General features: G+C 40.8%; 1 protein-coding gene across 13 annotated transcripts in view; it reads right to left on the bottom strand.

Moving 5' to 3' along the window:
* INTS6L (integrator complex subunit 6 like) overlaps positions 1-21,849 on the bottom strand; it is a 61,970-nt gene extending 40,121 nt beyond the window's left edge. For 12 of the 13 annotated variants that reach the window (XR_008497116.2, XR_008497115.2, XM_054471807.2 and 9 more), the window contains exons 1-2: positions 21,378-21,849; positions 21,163-21,240 (exon numbers count right to left, since the gene is read on the bottom strand). Coding sequence is in view for 10 of the 13 variants with exons in the window: in XM_054471807.2 (XP_054327782.1) it covers positions 21,163-21,240; positions 21,378-21,488 (189 nt within the window). In the remaining 3 variants the exon portion in view is untranslated. Of the gene's footprint in view, positions 1-20,217; positions 20,612-21,162; positions 21,241-21,377 lie in introns of those variants that run through there. The other variant, XM_054471811.2, reaches the window with a different exon arrangement.
* Between the last annotated feature and the right edge of the window lie 3,258 nt (positions 21,850-25,107).

Raw genomic sequence — 25,107 nt, 5'->3', positions numbered from 1 at the left:
CCACCACGCCTGGCTAAGTTTTTATATTTTAGTATATTCAGGGTTTCACCATGTTGCCCAGGGTAGTCTTGAACTCCTGAGCTCAGGTGATCCGCCTGCCTTGGCCTCCTAAAGTGCTGTGATTACAGGTGTGAGCCACTGTGCCTGGCCCAAATATTAATAGTTTCTGTATCTAAATCTCTGACATTGTTTTTAGGTTAATTCCTATTCTTTGCAATGAATTGGATGATATGGGAAATTTTTAATGCCACTCCTACCTCAGTACTACAAAGTATGTAGGCTACATTTACTACCAAGAGCAATGAACTCTTTGGTAGGGGTCCAGCTCCCTATATCAAGAGAAGAACCAAATGTCCCTATGTCCATTGCTCAACATGCTGAAGGAAAAAAGGCCCACAGATTTATTGAAGTATTTAGAGAATCTTATTAATGTGATAAATTTCTTCCAAAAAGATAATTATAAAGAGATAGTGAGTATACATGTACACTCTCCATTCATTGCTTAGAGTTAATTTTTTTTCACAAATGAATTCAGGACAGCTAATTTGCCTCCTTAATATGGTATTTTCTTTTAAATTACTTTACTCCAAAGATATTGTATTCTTATGTTAGTAAAAACCTTCACTCCTGATAATAACTTCCATACATTCTTACAGAACTTTACTGCTTACAAAGCACTTTCACACTTCACATTGGCTTAGGACAACCCTATAAAATAGGCATGGCATTAACATCCCTATTTTAACAAACAAGGGAGAAGTGAAACATAGTTATGTTTCACATAGAATGTGACATAGCAAGTCACATTCTACAGCTGCACTATCTGATACAGTGGCTTTTAGCTACATGTGGTTATTTAACACTTGATGTGTGGCTAGTTTGGATTGAGATGTGACGTAAGTATAGAATGCATTTGGCATTTTGAGGATGCAGAACAAAAAATGCCAAAATCTCATTATTTTTGTATTGATTACATGCTGAAATAATAATGCCTTGGATATTTTTGGTTACATAAAATATCTTAGTAAAATTAATTTTACCTGTTTTTACTTTTTAATGTGGCTAGTAGAAATTTTTAAATTATGTGTATGACTGACATTATATTTGTATTGGACACTGATGTTCCTAAAAGACCTGAAGGTCAGGTATGAGAGCCTGGCCTTAAAGCAGCAGACAGTAGACACACTACAGAATCCAAAGCGGGGGTAAACAGGAAAATCAGTCTGATAGTGACATACAGGACAGCCTGGAGGAAAGTGAAGCTGTAGTCAGAAGAAGCTAGGAGGTTTGAGGCCAGGCGCGATGGCTCACACCTGTAATCCCAACACTTTGGGAGGCCAAGGCCGGCACATTGTTTCAGCTCAGGAGTTCGAGACCAGCCTGGGCGACATGGCAAGACCCTGTCTCTACCAGAAATACACACACACAAAAATAGCCAGGTATGGTGATGTGCACCTGTGGTCCCAGCTACTCAGAAGGCTGAGGCGGGAAGATCACTTGAGCCCAGGAGGTGGAGGCTGCAGTGTGCCATGATCATGCCACTGCACTCCAGCCTGGGTGACAGAACCAGGCCCTGTCTCAGAAAAAAAGGGGGGGGGGAGGAGGAGGGGGAGGAAGAGGAGGAAGAGGAGGAGGAGGAAGAGGAGGAGGAGGAGGAGGAGGAGCAGCTAGGAGGCTTGAATAGTAAGCCACACGGGGGAATCAAGACCTGAATTAGGATGGAAATGCAGATGAAAGAGTTAAATGAGAAACATGTGAAACAAATAGGACAGACTTGGTGACAGAGCATGAGGCCAAAGGATAGACAGTAAAAGATGATTACAAGAGGCCTAAAGAATGGAGGTTTAGGACAAAGCAGTAACTTGGGATGGGTAGAATCCTAAGCTAAGGGCTTATTATCTTCACAGGTCAAATTTTAAGTCTCTCCAAGGTAAAATAATCATGATGATGACTAATGATAGCTAATATTTATCAGTGCTTATATGTTAGGAACTCATTTATACCAAGCACAGCATGTAATATACATCCTTCTTACATGAACCTCACAACCACCCTCTGGGTAGGTGCTGTTATTATCTCCACTTTATACATGAGGATACTGAGGCTTGGGAAAGCGAAGCAACTTGTCCAGGCCAAACAACTAGGAAATGGCACAGCCAAGATTTGAATCCAGATAGCCTAACTTCAGAGCCTACCAATTTAAACCACTCTTCCACGCATTATGTATATTGGCATTCCTCATTTTATGGTGCTTTGCTTTATTGCACCACACAGATACTGCATTTTTTACAAATTGAATGTTTGTGGCAGCCCTGTATTATCAGTGCCATTTTTCCAACAGCATGTGCTCACTTTGTGTTTCTCTGTTACATTTTGGTAATTTTTGCAATATTTCTAACTTTTTCATTATTATTATATCTTTTATGGTGATTTATGATCAGTGAGCTTTGATGTTACTATTGTAATTATTTTGGGGCACCATGAACCATACCCATATAAGATGGCAGTGAACTTAATCGATAAATGCTGTATGTGTCCTAACTGCTCCATCGACCAGCTGTTCCCTATCTCTCTCCCTCTCCTCAGGCCTCCCTATTCCTTCAGACACAACAATACTGAAATCAGGCCAATTAGTGACCCTACAATGGACTCTTAAGTGTTCAAATGAAAGGAACAGTTGCACTTCTCTCGCTTTAAATCAAAAGCTATAAATCATTAAACTTAGTGAGGAAGGCATGTCGAAAGCTGAGATAGGTAGGCCTCTTGCACCAGTTAGCCACGTTGTGAATACAAAGGAAGCTCTTGAAGAAAATTTAAAATGCTACTCCAGGAAACACAAGAGTAAGAAGAAAAACAGCCACATTGCTGAGATGGAGAAAGATTTAGTGGTCTGGATAGAAGATCAAATCAGCTACAACATTCCCTTAAACCAAAGCCTAATCCAGAGCAAGGCCCTAACTCTTCCTAGAGTTGATGGAATGAATCTTCAACTCTATGAAGGCTGAGAGAGGTGAGGAAGTTTCAGAAGAAAACTTTGAAGCTAGAAGAAGTAGCCACTTCCATGTCACAAAAGTGCAAGGTGAAGCAGCAGGTGCTGATATAGAAGCTGTAGCAAGTTATCCAGAAGATCTAGCTAAGATCACGGATGAGATTGGCTACACTAAACAACAGATTTTCAATGTAGATGAAGTGGACCTCTATAGGAAGAAGATGCAATCTAGGACTTTCATAACTTGAAAGGAGAAGTCAATGCCTGACTTCAAAGCCTCAAAGGACAGGCTGACTTTTTGTTAGAGGCTAATGCAGCTGGCGACTTTAAGCTGAAGCCAACATTCATTTGCCATCCTGAAAATCCAAAGGCCCTTAAGAATTATGCTACATCTACTCTGCCTGTGCTTTAGCAATGGAACAACAAAACCTGGATGACAGCACATCTGTTTACAGCATGGTTTACTGAATATTTTAAGCCCGCTTTTGAGACCTAATGCTCAGAAAAAAAGATTCCTTTCAAAATACTATTGATCATCGACAATGCACCTGGCCACCCAAGAGCCCTGATGTAGATGTACAAGGAGGTCAATGTTGTTGTCATGCCTGCTAACACAACATCCATTCTGCTAACACAACAACCATTCTGTTCTATCACTCTTCCATGGGTGAAGGAGTCATTTTGACTTTCAAGTCTTATTATTTAAAAAATACATTTTGTAAGCCTATTAAGAAGTACATTTTGTAGGGCTATAGCTGCCATAGATAGTGATTCCTGTGATGCGTCTGGGAAAAGTTGAAAACCTTCTGGGAATGATTCAACATTCTAGATGACATTAAGAACATTCGTGATTCATGGGAGGAGGTCAAAATATCAACATTAGCAGGAGTTTGGAAGAAGGTGATTCCAACCTTCATGGATGACTTTAAGGGGTTCAAAACTCCAGTGGAGGAAGTAACTGCATAAGTGGTAGAAAGAGCATGAGAACTAGATTTAGAAGTGAAGCTAAGGATGTGACTGAATTGCTTCAATCTCAAAATAAAACTTTAATGAATGAGTTGTTTCTTATGAATAAGCAAATAAAGTGGTTTCCTGAGGTGGAATCTACTCATGGTGAAGATGTTGTGTACACTGTTGAAATGACAACAAAGGATTTACAATATTATATAAACTGAGTTTATACAGCAGTGGCAGAGTTTGAGGATGGACTCCAATAAAAGAAAATAGAAGTTCTACTGTGGGTAAAATGTTATCAAAAAGCACTGCATGCTTCAGAAAAAACTTTCCTGAAAGGAAGCTTTCACCAATGCGGTAAAGTTCATAGTTGTCTTATTTTTAGAAATTGCCACAGCCACCCCATCCCTCAGCAACAACTACCCTGATCACTCAGCAGCCATCCACATCAAGGCAAGACTCTCCATCAGCAAAAAGATTATGACTGGCTGAAGGCTCAGTTGATCATTAACATTTTTTTAGCAACAAAGTATTTTAAATTAAGGTGTATACATTGTTTTTTAGACATAATGCTATTGCACACTTAATAGACTACAGTATAGTGTAAACATAATTTTTCTATGAATTGGGAAAGCAAAAAATTCTTGTGACTCACTTCATTGTGGTGGTCTGGGAATTGAACCTGCACTATCTTCATGGTAAGCCTATATTCACTTCACAGATATGTCTTGTTAGATTAGTTTATAAGTTTAATAAAATTTTCAAATTTCATTTTAATTTAAGCCTACTTTCCCTGACATCTAAATACAGAACAATTAGGTGCGGGGAACAGTGAATTAAGAATTAGAAGGGCCTAGTCTATTCCTAGCTGTCACTAACTCGCTTGGCAAGTGGTTCAGAGTAAGTCACTTAATCCCACTGTGGCTGTTTCCTCACCCAAGGAATGAAAGGGCTGAAAAACCAACTTTAAGGTCCCCTGCAGTTTTTATATCCTATAATTCTATACCTTCCTTTAATATAAATCAGACTTATGTATCTTATAATTCTACACCCTGTAACAATCCTTCATGTAAATCTTACAGAAAGAGAACACCTCCTGTCTCAATAAATGTTAATTCAATATGTTAATTCAGGTCAGGTTTAAGTTTCCATAGTCAACTAAAAATGTCTTTTCATACCAACAGAAAAACACGGGCCTTTCTATCAGTGACCTGGGTTCTTGTCCCAGCTTGATCTGACTAGCCACTAGCTATTTATTCTCCACTTACATCACCACAGGAAGGAGAGAATTTGCACTTTTCTCCTCAGAAGGGCAAAGCCTAAAAGCAATATTTTCTATTACCCTCTGCACCCACATTTCCACCTTCTCATCTGACTGGTTGGTTTGCAAACAGGAAACTGGCATGCTCTCTGCGGGCCTGTTGCTGAAGCTCTTTTGAATATTCTGGTATGTTCTCTGACATGTGGTGCTTAAGGGGTAGGTTCCACCCCTACAACAGACCCGTAGGGTAGGTCTGTCAATATGTGAACTACTTGGAAGCTTTTCAGAACACATATGTAGGCTATATCCTTTCCTCCAGCTTTGATGAGGAATAAAGCTGTAATTTGGAACTCTGGCTGGCTTCTGTGTCTTATTTCTCAATAGATTTCAAGTGCAGGAGGGAAATGAAGGAGTGTTATTTAGTGGCTCACCTAAACTTCAGTATCCCTCAGTATCCTAATACTTGTCCTTCCTGAACTTCATCCCATTTTAGCCAGGCCATTTCTCCGATTCATTAATTTTCATTGATTTTTATTTTTTTTAAATAGAGAAGCATTTTCCTCCATTGAAATCTTGCCAGGAACTAAGAACAAGTAAAAGAGATAAAAGCAGATCAACTGTCCTCGAAGGGGATGTGGGAGTGGTGTTAGAGGCCTTTCTGAAAACTCCTGTTCTATCTCTAAAGGTCACTTGTAATCCTTTTCCAAAATGTTAGTGACCTTACTAATATTTGGAAAATGGTATAATGTTATAACACAGTATAATGTACAAGTTTAATAAACATGCTGTTAATTTCCCCAGCCAAGGTAACCGATAAAGATATTTAGGGCAGCTATACCTAACTTTCCACATGAAAAGTAACACTTACAAACTGTATGTGAATTGACTATTTATAAATAAAAAAAATAGTTGAATGATTAATATTCTCTAGGGTGGTAGCTATTTAAAGGGGCTGGCAGTGAATCTTTCCAAACAGTAAAAAGAATCCTTGTACATTATGAATTTTCACAAGCCAGGCTCCTTCACACAGCAGTGGCAGAACTTCTTGCTGGGAGGCTCCACTTGTTGTGTCCCCCTGACTTGGTGCTGAGCCACTGCACTGACCTGTTTTAGGCACACACATCCCGCAGCCTATCTGGACATTCCCCCGAGGAACAGTGCAGTCCGGTCCAAATCTTCCTAGCTTGTTAGCAAGCCCTTCACAATGAATGAATGAAAAACCTTGTTGACATCCAGAAAGCCAATGCATGTTGCTTTCCTCTCCTTGACAAGACTTTTTATCTTTTATTAAAGGAAATTAAATCAGCCTGGTAATATCTGCCATTTGTAAGCCCATGTTAGAGGTCTATCCTGGACATGGGCTCTTCTAGGTGGTTATACAAACTAAATGATTAACAGATTTGAGTATTTTCCCAGATGTCACAAGTTAAAGCCAAAGAGTCTAAATTTAGCAGGGCCATCATTTCTCTTGTTGAAAGATAAACTATTTTCCTTTTTCCATCTGCTCTCCATAAGTTTGGGGAAAACTTGCTCTGAAACAACCCAGAAAATTTGCATAAATCAATTCCAACAGTATTTTTCAACCAACTTACTTTCTTCTTCAACTTAGCATTCTGTCATCTTTGTCATCACAAACTGTTCCTGCATTGGTAAACTCACCAGTGAGATGGAATGACATGAAAAATAGAAGCCCTGCTTTTCCAATCATCTCTGTCTCCCGAGGAGACAAATGACTTTTCTCTTGGTCTTTGCCCTGAATATTTGGGCAAGTTAAAACTTCTCAACTTCAGGAATTTTCTTCTCACAATTAAAATGGACTCCAATTCTGATAACAAAGACAAGGTTTACTTGCTCTCTTAGGTAACAGAACACTGTGACAGCTGAACCACCTTAAACTGTTAAAATATCTTTGTAAAATGATTTTTACAGCTAGCACACCTATAAAGGAGGTTGTTACAATTATAAAGTACACACTAAGAATACATTATATCATTACAAGAATGGAACTGTCTTCCTTCTTGTACGTCCCCTAAAAACTTCCTTCTTGCTTATATTTTCTGACCCTGACACAACTTTTTCTCTGATACTCCAGCAATTTGGCCGGATTTCACTTTTTTTGTGCTTTTCTCACTTGACTCAAGGTACTAATATACTTCAGTACTCCAAGGAGGTATTTTAGTGTTCTGTGTTTTAAATGTATAGTGTAGCTTTAAAATTACTTTTTAAAGAATATCTAGGCTGGGTGCAGTGGCTCACACCTGTATTCCCAACACTTTGGGAGGCTGAGGAGAGAGGATCACTGGAGCCCAGGAGTTCAAGATCAGCCTGGGCAACATAGCGAGACTCCTCTCTCTACAAAAAATTAACATACAAATTAGCCAACCATAGTGGCATGTGTTTGTAGCCCCAAGTGGTAATCACTTGAACCCAGGAGTTCAAGGCTGCAGTGAACTATGATAACGCCACTACACCCCAGCCTGGGTGTCAGAGCAAGACCCTATCTTTTTTTTTTTTTTAAAAAAAAAAAAAAAAAAAAAAAGAATAACCAGTTCTCTTGGATTCAGTTTTATAAAAGTTACTTCCCCAAGGGCTTTTCTTAGTGCCTTGAACTTGCCAAAATGTGCAAAGCCCATTTTATTTGATTAAATCGGTTCTCTCCCTGAGAACTCTGAATGCTATCATTCTGTGTTTCGATCAATTTTCCTCCACATGCTTCAGGAGATACTACCAACCAAGACTAAATATATGAAATCTGCCTTACTTGCGTCTTCTACTTTTTAACAAAGATATTAAGAAATTGACCTCCCCCGATATATTGCAGAAATGTATTTAACAGTCTGTGGCCTGCTGCACTGATCTTCAGCAGACAGTTAAAGACTCACGTGATCACATATTTTAACAAAACTGGGCAAAGAAATGATTCACAGTTTGATTCCACTGACACATAGTTCACCATTTTGTTTTACTGACCTCTTTAAATTAATATCTAGTATGAAGTTTTTTAAGCATATAAACAATCATAAGGATCTAGAAAATTTAAAAAATATGTTTATGAAGTTTTCAATTATTACCCCAGGGAATTAGGATAAAATCGTGAAGCAGCACACTTCTCAAAGTTTACTGGAAAACATGATAATATCAAAAGAAATCTGACCGTCACCAGTGGACAGTAACACGTAGAAACCAATAATTTTAAAAGATTTTCTCCTCCCTCCAAAAGTCATTTGCACTGTTACTGAAGCAGAAACATCTTAGAACTCACTAAACTTGGTCATATTTAAATGTGAAAAGTTTCCTTTCCCAGTCTCAGACTATTTCAGCTACAGCTATCAACTAATACCTATTATCAGGAAAAAAAAAACTGCTATTGTGCATATCACACATTCAGTTGGTTACATTTTGGCTCATTTATGGACAAATACACAAAATAATAAAAATTTTTGGCCTTGGAAAAAACATACACGGACAGGAGTGAGACTAAGCCACCTAAACATTGCAGAAAGTGTTGAACATATGAGATAGCAGAATGGCCATTTATTACGTTCTGAAGATTACACAGCACCTCTTTCCCCAGGACTAATTCTTTTAGGAAAAATTCTTCCATGAGAACACATGGGCACATGGGGGGAACCACACAACACTGGGTGGGGCCTGTGAATGGGGGTGGGGGAAGGGAGAGCATCAGGAAGAATAGCTAATGGATGCTGGGCTTAACACCTAGGTAATGGGATGATCTATGCAGCAAACCACCATGGCACATATTAATAAACCTGCACATTTTGCACATGTACCCTAGAACTTAAAAGTTAATGAAAACAAATAATTTCAAAAAAAATTGTTATGAGCTACTTTTTACGTGGTAAAAGTAACATGCATTCATTGTTAAAAATCCCAACAAAATACAAAGTTAGTCTGTCTGTTCACCAAACCCTCACTCTCACTCTTCCAAAGTATTGATAGGACTCTGTCATGAACATTATTAAATTGTTTACAGCAAACAGAACTGACATCAATAAGATGGAGTGGCATTTACCAATGTAACCACTAAGTGTGTGATATAGCGCATTAAACACATCCAGGACTGTTTTCTAAAATTTAAAAGTTTTTTTTTTTTTTTTTTGAGACAGGATCTCACTTTGTGGCACAGGCCGGAGTGCAGTGGTGTGAAATAGCTAACTTCAGTCTTGTAATCCTGGGCTCAAGTGATCTTCCCACCTCAGCCTCCTGAGAAGCTGGGACTGCAGGCATGTGCCACTATGCCAGGCTAATTTTTTTTTTAATTATTTTTTGTAGAGACAAGGTCTTGCCATGTTTCCTAGGCTGTCTCAAACTCCTGGGCTCAAGTGGTCCTCCTGCCTCAGCCTCCCAAAGTGCTGGGATTACAGGTGTGAGCCACCATGTCCGGCCTAAAGTAATTTTTAAGTCACCCTGAATTCCAAGCCTCAGTTATTCCACTTCCTGCCTTTCAGTTATACAACCCTGTACGTTTTTGGAAGCAGCCCTGGAAATAATCTAGTCTAATCCCTTCATTTAACAGATGAGGAAACTGACATCATAAAAGGTTAAGTGACTTGCCTGGGGTCATGTGTGTAATTAGTAACAGACTCAGGTTAAGAACATGAATCTCTTGCCTTCCAGTCCAGCACTCTTGACAGAGCTACTGAAGTGACAATGATACAGTTTGCCATATTACATGACAGTAGATGGTATGATCTACTAGACTGGATGTACTATGTCCACTTTTTAAAATCTGATTTTATAAAAGTACCTAGCTATAGCCTAAATCTAACACACAACTCAAAGGCATCACTATGAAAGGGAGTTTACAATGTTTACGCACCTACGTAAGCTATTAAGAAAAGTGGAGAGCTTTGCTCTGCATATCATCAACATCCTCCTTCAAGAAATAAAACAGGAGGGGTCTCCACTTTCCAATGCCATGGCTACATTAAAGGCTAGATATTCTCCCTGGAATCCTATTGTCCACTGTCTAGTTATGTAGGCTGTCTTTGGCAGAGACAAAAATTCAAAGAGGGACTGGCCCTTCTGATTAAACAGCAGTGCCTCCAGGCAACTTCAGGCCAATTTAAATCAAACCATTTTGGTCTAGAGTTCAGACTAATCAAACACTAAAGGTCATACTCCAGCTCCCACCCTCCTTCCTTCTGCAACTTCTCATCATTATAATAGTATTTTAAAGCATGTTCTGTCATGTCCTCACCCTCAAGTCACACCCTTAATGGAATGCTTTCAGTTTACTTCCTCTCCTCCCCCAGGCCTTCAGCTCTCCTGGCTCTGTATCTCTTCTTCCTTTGGTTAACTGATGTTCTAAGGGCTGGCATCAGGAATGGGGAGATACATCAGAGGGTAGAAGAGACAGTGCAGGGCTTCTGTGGGAAATGATGGGAAATAAGTTTTTACCCACACGTGGAACAGATACTAGAGAGCTCAAAATGGCAGGCTGGTGGGGAGGGTGATATGATAAAACCAACTTTTTTCGAAAGTTAGCAATTGATGTAAGTGGAGATAGGAATTTTGGAGGCACTTGGGAGTCCAGTTAGAAGGCTGGTACAGTGGTCAAAGCATAAAAACATGAGGACCTAGATTAAAGTGATGACTACAGAAATTGAGTCAAAGGAACACATGTAAGAGAAATTTCAAAGGGATGGCAGATAGGCCAGAGAAGATGGAAGGCAAAAAGAAAAAACAAAGCTGAATAATGACAGAAGAGGTCTGACTGTGAGCTGACAGCAGGACAGACAGTCAGTGGAACTGTGTGGAGATGTCCTGCAGTCAGTTGAGATGCCTGAGTGAGAAGCTGAAGATGGTGAAGCATCAGTGTGTGTCGGATATTTGGAACCACGAATGAAGCAGGATACACTCCCCAAGGGAAAGACTTTGGAAGATAGAGAAAGGATTATCAGAGAGAGGAGTGGAGAAACAGAATATAGGAAGTGATAAGTTTTTGGAAGGGAGAAGTAGTTAGTTTCAAATGTAGTCAAGGACAAAGAGGATGAATATTAGTAACTTTGCCCAAGTAGCTTGACAGTAAATCTTAAGACCTTAATAAATCATATTTAGTTTTCTTAACAGTACTATTTTTCAGTTGCACAAACAAAAATGTTTCAAGACTTTTGTTCAATTGCATTCAAATCCTGTGTTTGGCTCCTGGTACTAAGTTCACTGAACTATTTGAGCTACAGGGCAGGATATAGATAATAAAAGAGCAACTGGCATTAATGAGTAGTATAACCAGGGGAAAATGGTTTAAGATATAGAATTCTACTTTTTCTATAAACATGTGGCACATCACCCAAAAGTCTTCATGCAATGTTTCTCTGGTTAAGACCCCACTGACTGACATCTCTACTTCTTATATAAAATCCACTCTTCTACCCCAGGCCATCTAACTAGACAGGGGGGAAAAAAATCAATGATCTGGCTATGACAGGTGTGTGGCTTGAGGAAAATGGGAGAAGTGGTTGAAATGAGGACCACATCAGCAGATAAGGCTCAGGCTGATACACAAAACTCTGCAAGGGCATGATGGTAATCCAGACCTTTTTAAAAACCATGTCTACCTCCTCCAGAGGGTGTGGATTACAAAAAACAAATGGCTACTGTGGAGTACACTGAATATCTTTCTTTTCCTCATAAGAAAAGCATTTATCAGGAGATTGGTAAAGTGAAGAAGGCATATCAGTTTTTAGTGGCTATTATTAATAGATAGCCAAGGACTACCCTGGTTGCTTTTACAAACCTACCACTATTCCTATAGGGCCTCCTCAGCCTAGGCCACCAGTTCACATCCTCCAGTCCTCAACTATCTCATACTCCATCAACTGAGAGTCTCAACAACTCTATATCTGTCACCAGTAGGGGCATAACTGTGGGACATCAAAGGCAAAATTGTTTTACAAACATATGCACCACAATATTCACCCAGCGATAGTCAGAGAAATATTAGAAATAATAACACTAGCAGTAATAATTTTCATTCATTGAGTGCTTGCTACAATACCAAGCACTATTACATTAAAAGCAGCTATAAATAACAGCATGATAATTATGTTTAAAAAATGATGGCTCTAGGACATGCATCATGAGAAAATACCAGTGAGAAGTTATCAAAAGGAATGTTCTGTCACAATTGATAGGAGAAGTGAAGTGGTTAATCACTGAATAGACTAGAATAGAGACAGACCTGGGTTACTACTGGCTGTGTTACTTAACCTCTCTGGGCCCTGGTTCCCTCATCTATAAAAAGAGTATAATAGTACCTAGTAATACCAGTACACAGGCTGACTAGGAAAAGAAACTAAATAAACATTTTACATTCATTGGCACATTGCCCTGTACCTAAGCATTACTCAATAAATGTCAGCTGCTATTATTTGAAGGCTATTTTGTGATTGTTCATTATTACAAGGAAGCAAATATAAGTCAAATCATATCTGAAATACAGGGATATGTTATACAAGCTAGATAACACCTTCGACTATAAGATGGGATTTAGGAGGATCCAAAATTAGGGCTATAAAGTGGTCCTACCTCTTATAGATGCTATTCATCAGCATGTCTATAAATCCACCCAGCCTCAGAATTAGACATTGGTGCTTATTCCTTAAATGGGAGCCATTATAGTTACCAAAAAATAACAATTAATCACTCCTGTAACCTCCACTAGGAGGATTAAGTTTTGAGAAAGTTAATGACTGTCAGAAGTAAGAATCCTAGGAGCCCTCCAGTCATGTGGCCTCTCCCTCCTTTTAACGCCACTGATGACTTGCCATGACATAAGACAAGGACTCCGCTGGGGAACATCAAGAAAGCTTTCAAAAACAGCAGTGATACAAATTCCCCTTTGTTAAGTTTTATACTATGCCAAACTAGAGTATTTCTTCTTTATCCTACACTTCCTAAAGAATGCTGCTCCTGAGAATTCTTGGGCAAAGTAGCTATGTAAATCTAACAAGGGACATGTTACATATTTCTAATAACACTGAAAGTATGAAACATTTAGCACTACTGGTGAGCACATATTATAAATGGAATTCTGAATTACTGCAGTTACATTCATTCACATACATATTCCATTATACTTAGCCCAGGAAAAGACTTCTTACCTAACCAGTTGGATCACCAACTGCATCCAAAAGACTAAGCAACCAAACTGGCTTTCAATACAAATAAGAATGGGATGCTTTCATATTTTGCCCCACAGGCAAGGGTTATCAAGCCATCAACTCAGAACTGTATGATAACCTTTCATGCACAAATGAGTCTTTTATTGCGGTGGGTGGGGGGGGGGTGTTCATTTTAAACGGAACTTCCAGAGAAATGATCCTCCTTCAGAAACAATTCCTAGGATATGAACATCATAAAATATCTTAAGAAAGAATATAGACAAACACTGCTGTCTAATAGAAATATAGTGCATGCCACATATGGAATTTCAAATTTTCAACTCACCACATTGAAAAAGTAAAAAGAAACAAGTTAGATTAATAATTTACTTAATATATCCAAAATATTATATATTTTTTTCCTTTATAAACATTTAATGATAATTAACTACACAGAATGCATCATGTTGGACACTGTGGACATTTATAAGTATGAGCACAACCAAAATATTATATTTTACACTGTCTGTTGCAGCACCCACTGACAGACTAGCCACCTTTCAAGTGCTCAATAACCATATGTGGCTAAGTGGATGCTATGCTGAACCGTGTAAATGTAGCCAATCTATGAATAGGAGTAACTGGCATATGTGAAGAGCCACGCCTACCTCCACTGCCACCTCAGCCCCTCACCCTCTCTGCTGGAGCCTTTACAGTGTCCCCACCCCTAATGGAACCATAGTCCACACCCAGTTGTGAGGAAGAAGGGAGAAAGAATATGTTTTTAACAAATCAAGTTGGAAACTTAAACCCATTTCCCATTAGAAACAATGATAAACACAATAGGTCTATGGCTAAGTGACATGAAGGGTTAAAAAGGTTCCTGGGAGGAAGGTCTGGGAACATAATCACCACTTCCAACATTGTATCCAGGAGATAATGTGTTCCAAGCTCCCAATACACAGTTACAAAGGGACTGCCTGGATCTCTCATTTACACTCTTTTGGTAAAAGTCAACCGGGAGGAGGCCATGTTTACAAAGAGTTTTTCATTTAAGGACTTAAATGAAACATGTAGTTTCCTTTCTTCACTGCCCTTCTCACTCCCATAAGGAGGATTCTTCAATCCTACCCTTCTCTAGAAAACACATTTCTTCCTGAGATGTGGAACCACTGCCATATTTTTTCAGTCTGTGAAACTGAGAACCCTGTGTTCTACATTATAATTATCTTCCCAAAGCAAAGGCAAACTGAAAAGAAAAAATATCTGCCCTTTCCTTACCTGTGCCCTGCCCTTCACCATCTCCCTACCCCCACCCCAATCCCAACCATAAGGCCAAAAGCTCTCAAGCAGCAAGCAACAAAACTAGGCAATTTCAACTACAACTTATGGGTCTCCCTAGCCTTTTATTCTCCCCTCCCTTTAGCTCACTTAAAAGGTAATTATAACCAAACAAGCATATAGACAACAAGCTTTGTCCTATTTCTCTTCAATTCTACCTAAGAGCTCTGCATCCCAGAAGAAATGTACAAAATCTAGCTTACAAGTTTCAAAGCCTTTCTGTGGTCCAGTCTTAACTAGTTATAGTCTTGAGACACACCAGATTCTCAGAGTCCTGTGCATCCTCCTCCCTCACCTCCAGTTCTCTGGTTAAGAGTCCACTGCTCTTGACATTTCCCATATCCTAAGCCACCTTCTCTAGTCAGCTTTTTCCAGTGACTATCCTCAGGACCTTTAATGACTAGGACCATGTCTTTTACTATTCTGGTCCCTCCTTAGGTCAGATCTTTCTGGTTTCACCTTAGGCCCCTATAACAGAGCCTGGTGCGGAGGAGATGCTCAAGAAGTATATGGTAAATGAATGCCTAGACTGCTGTAGTGTCAATCCACTGTTACACTTGTCTTTTGGAAACACCATTTTGATCATGTCACTACAATGGTGATAAAAGTCAGAACGGTAATTACATGCAGGGGAGAGATGGATTGCAGAAAGATGCAAGAGGCATTTTTCTGGTTGATGGAAACGTTATATATCTTGGCCTGGGATGGTGGTTACATGAATGTATAAATATAAAAATGCATCAAGTCATTAGGATTCATGTATTTTCTATATATGAATTATACTTCAATAAAAAAGAAAAAAGAGAAATATATACACTTATCTTGTAAAAAATACAATAAGATTCTACCATATTATAAACTTGAACCTATATGAAAATGCTAGCTGTAATAAACACTAAATATATCAAATTGTTAATAGTGATTACTCTACGGGGAAGAGTACCGGGAATGAGGTAAGCTTTGACATGAGGGAAGTGAGTAGCTTTGACACTTACATATTGCTTGAAACCTTTTTTCCATTTGTTGAGTACATATTAAAATCTAAACACCCCCTTAGGTACTAGGGATACAAATACCTAGAAGTTCAAATATTTGCCCTTCAAGAGCTCACATTAGGGAAGTCAACATGAACACTAATAGTCCCCCTATAACATACTAAATGCTATATAGTTAAGGTGTGGACAACATGTTAAAGGATCACAGAGGAAGTTGTTATACTGCTTGGAGTAGGGAAAAGGCAGATGGACAAAATGACTTTTGAAAACAAAGAATAAAGAACTGAGGTATGTCAGGCCAACCAATGTGTCCCAGGCAGAGGGAATAACATTTACAATGGCACAGAAGCAACTGGCATAGTGTGTTTGGAGAGGAGGACCTAATTTTTCATTGTGGGTGAAGCCTGAGGTCCATGAAAAGAGAAGAGAGGGCAGAGACATGGTAAGATAGGGCCAGATCATGAACGGCCATGGAGGCCAGGCCAAGAAATTTACTTTTATTGGGAAATGTAATGGAGTGCCACTGAAGGATTTTTTTTTTCATAGGGGAATGACTTTATTTTATTTAAAGAATGATCAATCTGAGGGCAATGAGGGGAAGGAATCAGTGGAGAGCAAGACTGGAAGTAGGGAGAACAATTGAGTGGCTGCTTGCAAGTGAGAAATGATGAAGGTTGAAACGAGGAGCAAATAAGAATGAATGGATACGAGAGAGGTTGGGGATACAGAACAGACAGACCTCCACAATTTTGTCAGGCATCTTCCCTAGTCATCTTACAGCTGGTCCCTAGTCTGAAGATTGTATTGCCCAGAGGTCTAGTCTTCTGCTGTTGACTCTCCCCTTTTCTTATTTCAAAATAATTATTGCTGCATGCCACAAATGGCCAGTAAAGGAAGGTGGATAAGAAAGCAAGATCATAGGAGAGGCAATTCGTTGTAAAAGTCAATGCACTGCCTGTGTGGCATTTTGAGTTTTAAAAGCATCTTTCATTGTCTAAGATTGCTCTCACAGGCCATGTTGCTACTATTTCACTGATAAGCTCTTCCATAGCTTCTTAACCACAATGAAAGGCTCCCTTAAAAGTCACTCCTTTTGCAAATAAGATCTATAAAATATATTCATGGGCATATGAAAAAGTTATGTCTTAGTTAAAATTCTGAAAAATGCCTGTAACACATATCATTTTAAAAGCTTAAATTACTTCCTAAATCTGTAAGCCAAAATTTTGCTATTTTCTGATACATGTTGTCAAAGGCATGCAGACACCAGTAAGCAAAGCTAGCTACAGGATGGGAAAAGGCAACACTCAGGGAAAATTTTACTTTTTCAAATGTATGTCTTCAAATTACAGACTTAGGATATTTCTTTGAAACATTATCATTTCCTATTTATAAAAATCTTCTGGCCAGTATTTTATACATGTGTTTCAACTATTTCTAGAAAAGTAACTCCATTTTATGTTTAAAAAAATAATTTCCTTCAACAAAAAAGAAATAATTTTAAGTAGCTTCCAACACAAAACTATTTTGAATACCTTTGTTAATATATACCCTACTCTAATGGCTTACTTTCTTTCAAAGTAATAGTAGTGACAAGCCTACCTCTTCTATTCACTGAATAAAAGGAAATTATGATTCATAGCAAAACAAAACATACAAGACAGCAGAACCTCAGCCAAGACTAAAAACAACAATTATACCAAAAAATCCCAAAACATAACACTTTTAAAAACCACATACTAGTTTTATAAGGATACATTAGACATTTTTAAATGTTAAACAGGGTTTCATGCTAGCTGTGGACACTGAAGATACCACGGTATAAAGGTGGGGTCAACACTTGTAACACTATGCATAAAACTTGTCTAGAAAGCAACATAACAGATGTAGCACATGATGCTTACATTTCGTACGCTTTTGATATGGTACTTAAGTCAAACTTAATTCTATCCATGCAAACCGGGACTGCAAGTAACAGGTATGACTAATTTTAAAAGAGCACACAGCTATATAGTAAAGAGTATGCAGTAAAACGTTCCAAAGTCTTTGGTGAAATACTATATTCACATATTCAACAGTATACGTTAGTGAAAATTTTCAGTCACAGTAACTTTTCACAAGATTTATTGTCAGATCTTGTAAGTGGATATACTGGGAAGAGTTGCATGCCTATTAAGAAAAAAATCTTCCAACCAAATGCACAACTCATGTCTCTTATAACACCAATAGAAACAAACCTTCAAGTAGAAAATAAAGTTCATTTTACAGTGTTTAGACTTGGATACAACCAAGACCTAAGAAATAAGCAGTTACTGTGAAAAAAGAGAAACAATGGTGCTCAAACCTTAGAGAAATAAAAAAAAAATACATTCATATTCTGCAAAAGTATAAGCTACCAATAAAATCCTAGCCAACATCACTTTGCTGAAAAGACCTCAGACTCCTAATGAGAGTGAAGTTTTTAAGTAGGAACTAAGGTGCCCGCTGACAATCAAAGAAAGACCTATTTGATAATCAGTGTGACAGAAAACAGACATTTATGGCTCCCAGCTATTAGCAAGTGAAAGACTAGACTAAATTTTAAGAAAAAAAAAAATCACCAGATGTTCTAAAATTTCAGACCTTCCAAGCTGGTTAGATCCTAAAAGCAAAAGAACAAATAGTTACCACATGCTGAGGAGGGTTGGAGGCAGGCTGGCAGGACAGTGATTGAAAAGAGACTCAGAAAAAGAAAATGCTACCAAAATATGGCATATTATTAATTCAGGTACAGAGAGCAAAATGACAAGAACATCATTAAGATCATTAACCTTTTTCTAGAACATGTAGTTATTACCTAAGAGTAAAATGAAAAACTTTGGAAAGATAGGCTAAGAAGAAGATAACCAACAATTAATAATTAAACATATTACAAAAAGTATCTTCCCATATATCTGACCTACATAAGGAAAAAAAATCAAAATCAACTTGGAAATGTGCTTTTTGCTTTAGAAAAAAATGTAGTATATAAGATGGCAGGGTAAAAAGAGCTATCTGATGAAATTTCCACTAAAAACAAAATCCAATTTCTCCTGTCCGTTCTATAGAACTATCTGGAGCCTTTAAAATAGCATGGATAAATTACACAGCCATTAAAAATTTTAAGTATGAAGGCTATGTGGCGACCTGGAATAATTCATGGGATAAAAATCGGTGGAAAAAGCAGAATACAAAGTAATATGTGCACTGTAATCACAATGCTAGGTTAAAAGATGTAATGATGGTTGTTAAGAATGAGGTTTATTTCCTTTCCCAAGTTTCTGTAAATACTGTTTTGATAAGTTTTACAGATGGAAAACTAGCTTTAAACAATCCTTCTTGGCATATGGAAAAATGATAAATAAGTTGTTCCTTTTTTTTTTTTTTTTGACGACAGAGTTTCACTTTCTTGCCCAGGCTGGAGTGCAGTGGCATGGTCTTGGCTCACTGCAACCTCCGACTCCTGGGTTCAAGCAATTCTCACGCCTCAGCCTCCCGCGTAGCTGGGATTACAGGCGCCCGCCACCACATCCGGCCGTTTTTTTGTTTGTTTTTTTTTTCTGTATTTTAGTAAAGACGGGGTTTCACCATGTTGCCCAGGCTGGTCTCAAACTCCTGAGCTCAGGCAATCCGCCCATCTCGACCTCCCAAAGTGCTAGGATTACAGGCCTGAGCCACCGCACCTGGCCAATAAGTTGTTCCTTTAAGGAAAAGAAGGCACACTGCTTTGTGGTTTATCTTTTTTACTACTTCGAATTAAGGAGCTTGTCTTCAAATGGCCACACTACAAATGGTCGGTTCTTATCTATATTAGCAGTCGAAGAGTGTAGACATTCAGACTTAGGATGTATAAACATCTCCTTTTCTATGTGGAAAAAAATGATCACATCCTTTTGGGAAAACTGACATTTTTAAAAAGCTTACGGCATTTTGAAAGATGTCTACTTGTTCCACTTTTCTAAATGGATAGAATCACAAACTGAAAACAAAGTATCGAAAAAAGAACAGTTTTAAGGGGAACCTACTAATTAAACTGTTAACCGAAGCTATGAGTTACAAAATTAGTTTCTCTTTGGTTTCCTTATGCTTGAAGGAACACTCTTTGGCCAAGTATTCAGCTTGGTAGGTTCCATTCATTAAAACACCTCACTCTACAGAAACAGATCACAACACATCCAGACTGCGTCTCCCTAGCACTATTACGATTATTCTGAGGAAAAAAGAAAAAGCCTAACAGAAGACATCAAGGACTGTGGTAGTATTTTTAAAATTTCAATATGCAAGCAGGACTCTCATGCAGGTTGATTTAAAACAGTTTAAATTCCATTTTATCTGGCCACTGCAGGCAAAGCAGCAGTTCTTTATCTCCTCACCATAGGAACATAAATTACACCACAGAGACCGTCCTCCCTACTTTTCTCCTGTAGGTCAGAATGAAATCATCGAACTTGACTATTACAAATGCTCACATTTGAGTCCTCCCCTTCCTTTCTTTCTTGTCCCCGGATTCATTCCTACGTGGCTAGCACAAACCTAATTTATGATGTAAATAGGTAGAGCGGATCCCTAAAAAGCTCTGCCCCTGTGGGTTCGCACTCGGCACGTCCCCCTCCGTGTCGTTGCTTCGCTGGAATTTCCAATGAAACAGTAACAGTAGCTAAGGTAACTGAGAGCGGGGCTGAACCTGGCCAATTCCGGAGCAGAAACGCAAAGACTTTCTCCGGGTCTGGGGGTGGGGAGACTGGCGTCGCGGACAGATTTCCGATTGGGCGGGGGTGGTGAGAGGCCAACGAGTGCAAAGGCGGTTGTCTGGTCTTTGAAGGCCGGCGGCTGGCTCTGCCACGCTTTCAGCAGGAAGGGGAGGGGACCGGGAGGAAGAGGGGGAGAAGGAGGAGATGCAGCGAAGAGCCCAAGGAGGGGGAGGAAGACCGGGGGAGGAAGGAGGGGCCAGAGGAGGAGCCCAGGCTCCGGGAAAGCCCGCGCGCCCGGCCGGCAAGACCTCGGGGCGGAGTCGCAGGCTCCGCCCGGCCCCGCGGCCGCGGCCGCACCCTCGCGCGGTGCGCCTCGAAGGGGCGGGCCCGCCTAGCAGCCTCCCTCCGGGTTTCGGGCCCTCCTTCCCCGCTCCTCCCTCCCCTCCCTCCTTTCCATCTCAGCAGCGCCCTCAGTCTCCCTCTCCCAGGCTCATACAAAAGCAAAATGTCCGCCATGTTCCGAGGCGGCTGCGGTTGTCGCGCCACGAGCTCGGCCCTCCTGCGGTTTCTCCCCGGGGCTGCTCCTCCCCGGTCCCCTCTCCCCGACCCCAGGCGCGACAGCTACTCCGAAGCCGCCGACGGCACCACTCCGCCCGCCCTCTGCGCCCCCCCGCCGCCCGCCCCGCCGGGCGACGCAGGACCGCCTCGGGCGGGGGCAGGGGGATAAGCAGCCCCCCGCCGACTTGCTCCCGCTTCCCGCCTGTCCCCCCACCCGTAGCCCCTTTACCTTGATGCAGTACGGGGGTTCGTCGTAGGTGACCAGCATGTACCTGTCTCCGCGGCTGGCCGGGTCCCGGGCGCGCAGCTGCGGGGCAAGGGATGACGGAGGGGGTCGCGTAGGAAAGGAGGGGGGAGGGCGATACAAACGTTACAGAAGCACCTCAATCCACACCCTGAAACCCCTCGGGAGCTCTCCCCATCTCTCCCCTCCCCTCCCTTTACCTTCAAGAATAACTCCACAGCGCCTTTGGCAATGTCCAAATAGGAGGTGCCCAGGTCAGTGCGCTGGTTCATAGAGGCGGACGTGTCTATGAGGAACAGCAGGATGGGCATCTTCCCCCGCACTCCTGCCTCCGCTCCCCACTCTCCTGGCCCTCTTGCCCTCACTGCCGCGTACGGCCACCTGAACCCTCAACTCTCGCAGAGCCGGGGGGCAAGGAGCAAGAGGAAGAGGGGGAGACGGGACGGGACGGATGGGACCGCTCCTGGCCTCCTCTTTCTGCAGCCCCACCTCCTCTCCCTCCAAGGGAACTTGAAAGTGTGAGCGTGTGTAGCCCTCGGGGCCCTCCCCCTTCCTCTCTTCTGCTGCCACCACTACTGCCGCTGCCAGGACTACTGCCTAAGCATCCGTCCGCGCTCACTACAGCGCTCGCCCCAGACTGAGCGCCGTCTCTGTTCACTGACAACTTCTGTCTGCTCACCTACCATCGGCACCATGTGACCAGAACCCATGCCATTGGCTGCCAATTATGTGGTATTTGCATATTCATTAGATGACAGGACTGGGGGAGGGACTTGGGCGAACCCTGGGAGTTGAAGTTTGAACCCAGGCAGAGGGTAAGGGGAAGTGTTACGGACCCTCGCTAGGATTCTCCTTTAAAGGACTTGGAAGCAGTTCGAATGATTAGTTCGGGTGGTTTAGATGGATTTTTCTGTCGCTCTTCAAAGATGGTGATTCGAAAAGAAGAGTGAATTTGAGCAACAGTTGTACAGAAGTACAGAAGCAGATGCTTGGACAGTTTGCACAGAAAATTCTTTGCTAACTGCAATCGATCAATCCTGCCAGTGGCGAAGACGAAAATATTTCAGAAGCAGCAAACTTCTTTCCTGGCAGGACATACTCACATTCCTTTAGATCCCTCCCCGGTCTTGATCTGTATTTGTGAGTTGGTTGCTGGCCTTGCATTCCACATATATCTACTTAGAAAGGAAACTAAAGCTTAAACACAGTTACAGTTACCTAAACTGGCCTTTTGTATGTACAAGCTTCTTCAGTTTCACTAAGCTCTTTGAAACATTGGCCTGCCTGTGATAATTCCACCACTGTTCCCTCTGCGCAGCCTTTACACATGGAGGTTTGCAAACCTAGATTGTGATTCAACTCAAATATTTATTTATTTATTTTTATAAATAAATAAAGACGATCTCGCTTGATCGCCCAGGCTGGAGTGCAGTGGCCCCATCATAGCTGCCTGCAGCGTCCAGCTCCTGGGCTTAAGCGATCCTCCCATCTCAGCCTCCCAAGTAGCTGGGACCACAGGGGCAGGCTCTCAACTCACATTTGAGTGCCTATGAAGAGCCAGGCACCCACGGTAGCCTTGTTTAATTTTTGAATTAATTATGGCAGACGACATTGTATTCAATTTTCAGTAGAGGAAAATGCAGCTCCTTGAGGTTAGGGTAACAATGACGGATACTCTCAGGTCTGGCTCTGTGAAGAGACTCAGTAAGTGGCCAACCACGCTTGATTGACTACTTCATATGACACAATTTTAAAATTTGGACTTGTGTATTCCTGGCAATTACTATTGACAATGTGGAATCCAGGGCTTCGATGAGTTTGCAATTTCATTCAGGAGAGATGATGACATATACATACATAATATTTTATATATTTTGGCCGGGCGCGGTGGCTCATGCCTGTAGTTCCAGCACTTTGGGAGGCCGAGGTGGGTGGATCATTTGAGGGCAGGAGTTTGAGACCAGCCTGGCCAACATGGTGAAACCCCCGTCTCTACTAAAAATACAAAAATTAGCCGGGCATGGTAGCAGGCGCCTGTAGTCCCAGCTACTTGGGAGGCTGAGGCAGGAGAATCACTTAAACCCAGGAGACGGAGGTTGCAGTGAACTGAGATCACACCACTGCACTCCAGCCTGGGCAACAGAATGAGATAACATCTCAAAAAAGAAGTATTTTATATATTTTATGTACACTATATATATATGTTCTGTGTATATGTTTCATATATTATATATGCACATTCAATAACATTCTCAGAGAAATATGATTTTAAAAGAAGTCATATGGCAGTATATGAATCAGGGACAAACAAGGATGCAAATTAAAAAGTGCTATGGAAACAATGGTCCAGTGGTCTAGAAATTCATAGGATTTCATGAACAAGGCACAAAGAGGGAAGAGAGGGAATCTGGGTTGGAAGGAATGGTATGAACAAAAATTCAGCCAAAGATAGTACTATGTATGGTGCATTTCAGGCCATTCTGGTGGAAAGTAGGGAATTAATGAAGAAATAAGGATGAAAAAGATACTAGAAGCCCCCATTTCCATTCTGATACAAATGTCAGTGTAGAAGGGCAATGCCTACATGGGCTAGGGTACAAAAAATATTGGACTGTTGGGGGCAGTGTGTTAGTTTTCTACTGCTGTTTAACAAATTATCACAAACTTAGTGGCTTAAAACAACACAAGCATTTACTATCTCACAGTTTCCTTGAGTCAGAGGTCTAAGTTTACCTGGGTTCTCTACTTAGTCTCATAAGTCTGCAGTCAGCGCGTCAGCCAGGCTGTTTTCATCTGGAGGTTCAGCTGGGAAAGAATTGGCTTCCAGGCTCATTCAGATTTCTGGCAGAATTCATTTCCTTGGGGCTGTTGCTGGTGACCAGAGGCCACCTTCAGGTCCACCTTCTGTTGCAGGTCTCTGCCATATGGCTTTCTCCATTGGCTGTTCACAACATAGCTGCTACTTCAGGGACAGCAGAGAAATCTCTTACTCCAAGATGGAGCCTTATGTAATGTAGATAATCTCGACTAGAAGCAAGTCACAGGTCCCACCCACACTCAAGGAAAGAATATTATACAGGATGTAACACCAAGGATTGGAGATCATGGGGCCAGCTAAGAATTCTGCCTAATATTAGATAGGGATGGGATTATTAAGATGGGGATGTGATTATTTCCTGGAAACAAACTTTGCCTAGTTCACAGTTTTTGTGAGATGGAGTCTTGCCCTGTCGCCCAGACTGCAGTACAGTGGCGTGATCTCAGCTCACTGCAACCTCTGCCTCCCAGCTTAAAGTTATTCTCCTGCCTCAGCCTCCTGAGTAGCTGGTACTAGAGGCATGTGCTACCATGCTCAGCTAATTTTTGTATTTTGAGTAGAGATGGAGTTTCACCATGTTGGCCAGGCTGGTCTCAAACTCCTGACTTCAAGTGATCCACCCGCCTTGGTCTCCCAAATTGCTGGGTTTACAGGTGTGAGCCACCATGCCCAGCCTGTTAAAGTCAATTTTGAGTAATACCGTACAAACTTTCAGCCCACCAAATAAATGCATTAGGTTGACTTGTTGCTTAGACTAGCCTTTGGTTGAAGAATTACAAGATTTCCTATGAGGAGTTTATATTTTATTTTGTGAATATCTATATGTGTATGCGTGCATGAGAGAGGAGAATAAGGACTGCTGAGCCATGATATACCCCAGTTTACAAATGGTATTTTAAGATCACATTAAAAAATCTCCTTTATACTTTCCTCCCAACTTTTCAATGAGTGTGCCTTACTTTTATAATCAGAAAAGGGGCTATGTTAAAAATTACATTAAAAGAATTGTAAAAAGTTCTTCCAACTTGAATATTACTGAGACCATTTTCAAAAACGACTTACCAGCATTAGTGAAACACAAATAGTCTCAGTCACACAATGCTCCTGTGGTC

The sequence above is a fragment of the Pongo pygmaeus genome, chromosome X (genome assembly GCF_028885625.2).
Source record: "Pongo pygmaeus isolate AG05252 chromosome X, NHGRI_mPonPyg2-v2.0_pri, whole genome shotgun sequence".
NCBI classification, from domain to species: Eukaryota; Metazoa; Chordata; class Mammalia; order Primates; family Hominidae; genus Pongo; species Pongo pygmaeus.
This window is presented reverse-complemented; position numbering and strand designations above follow the sequence as displayed.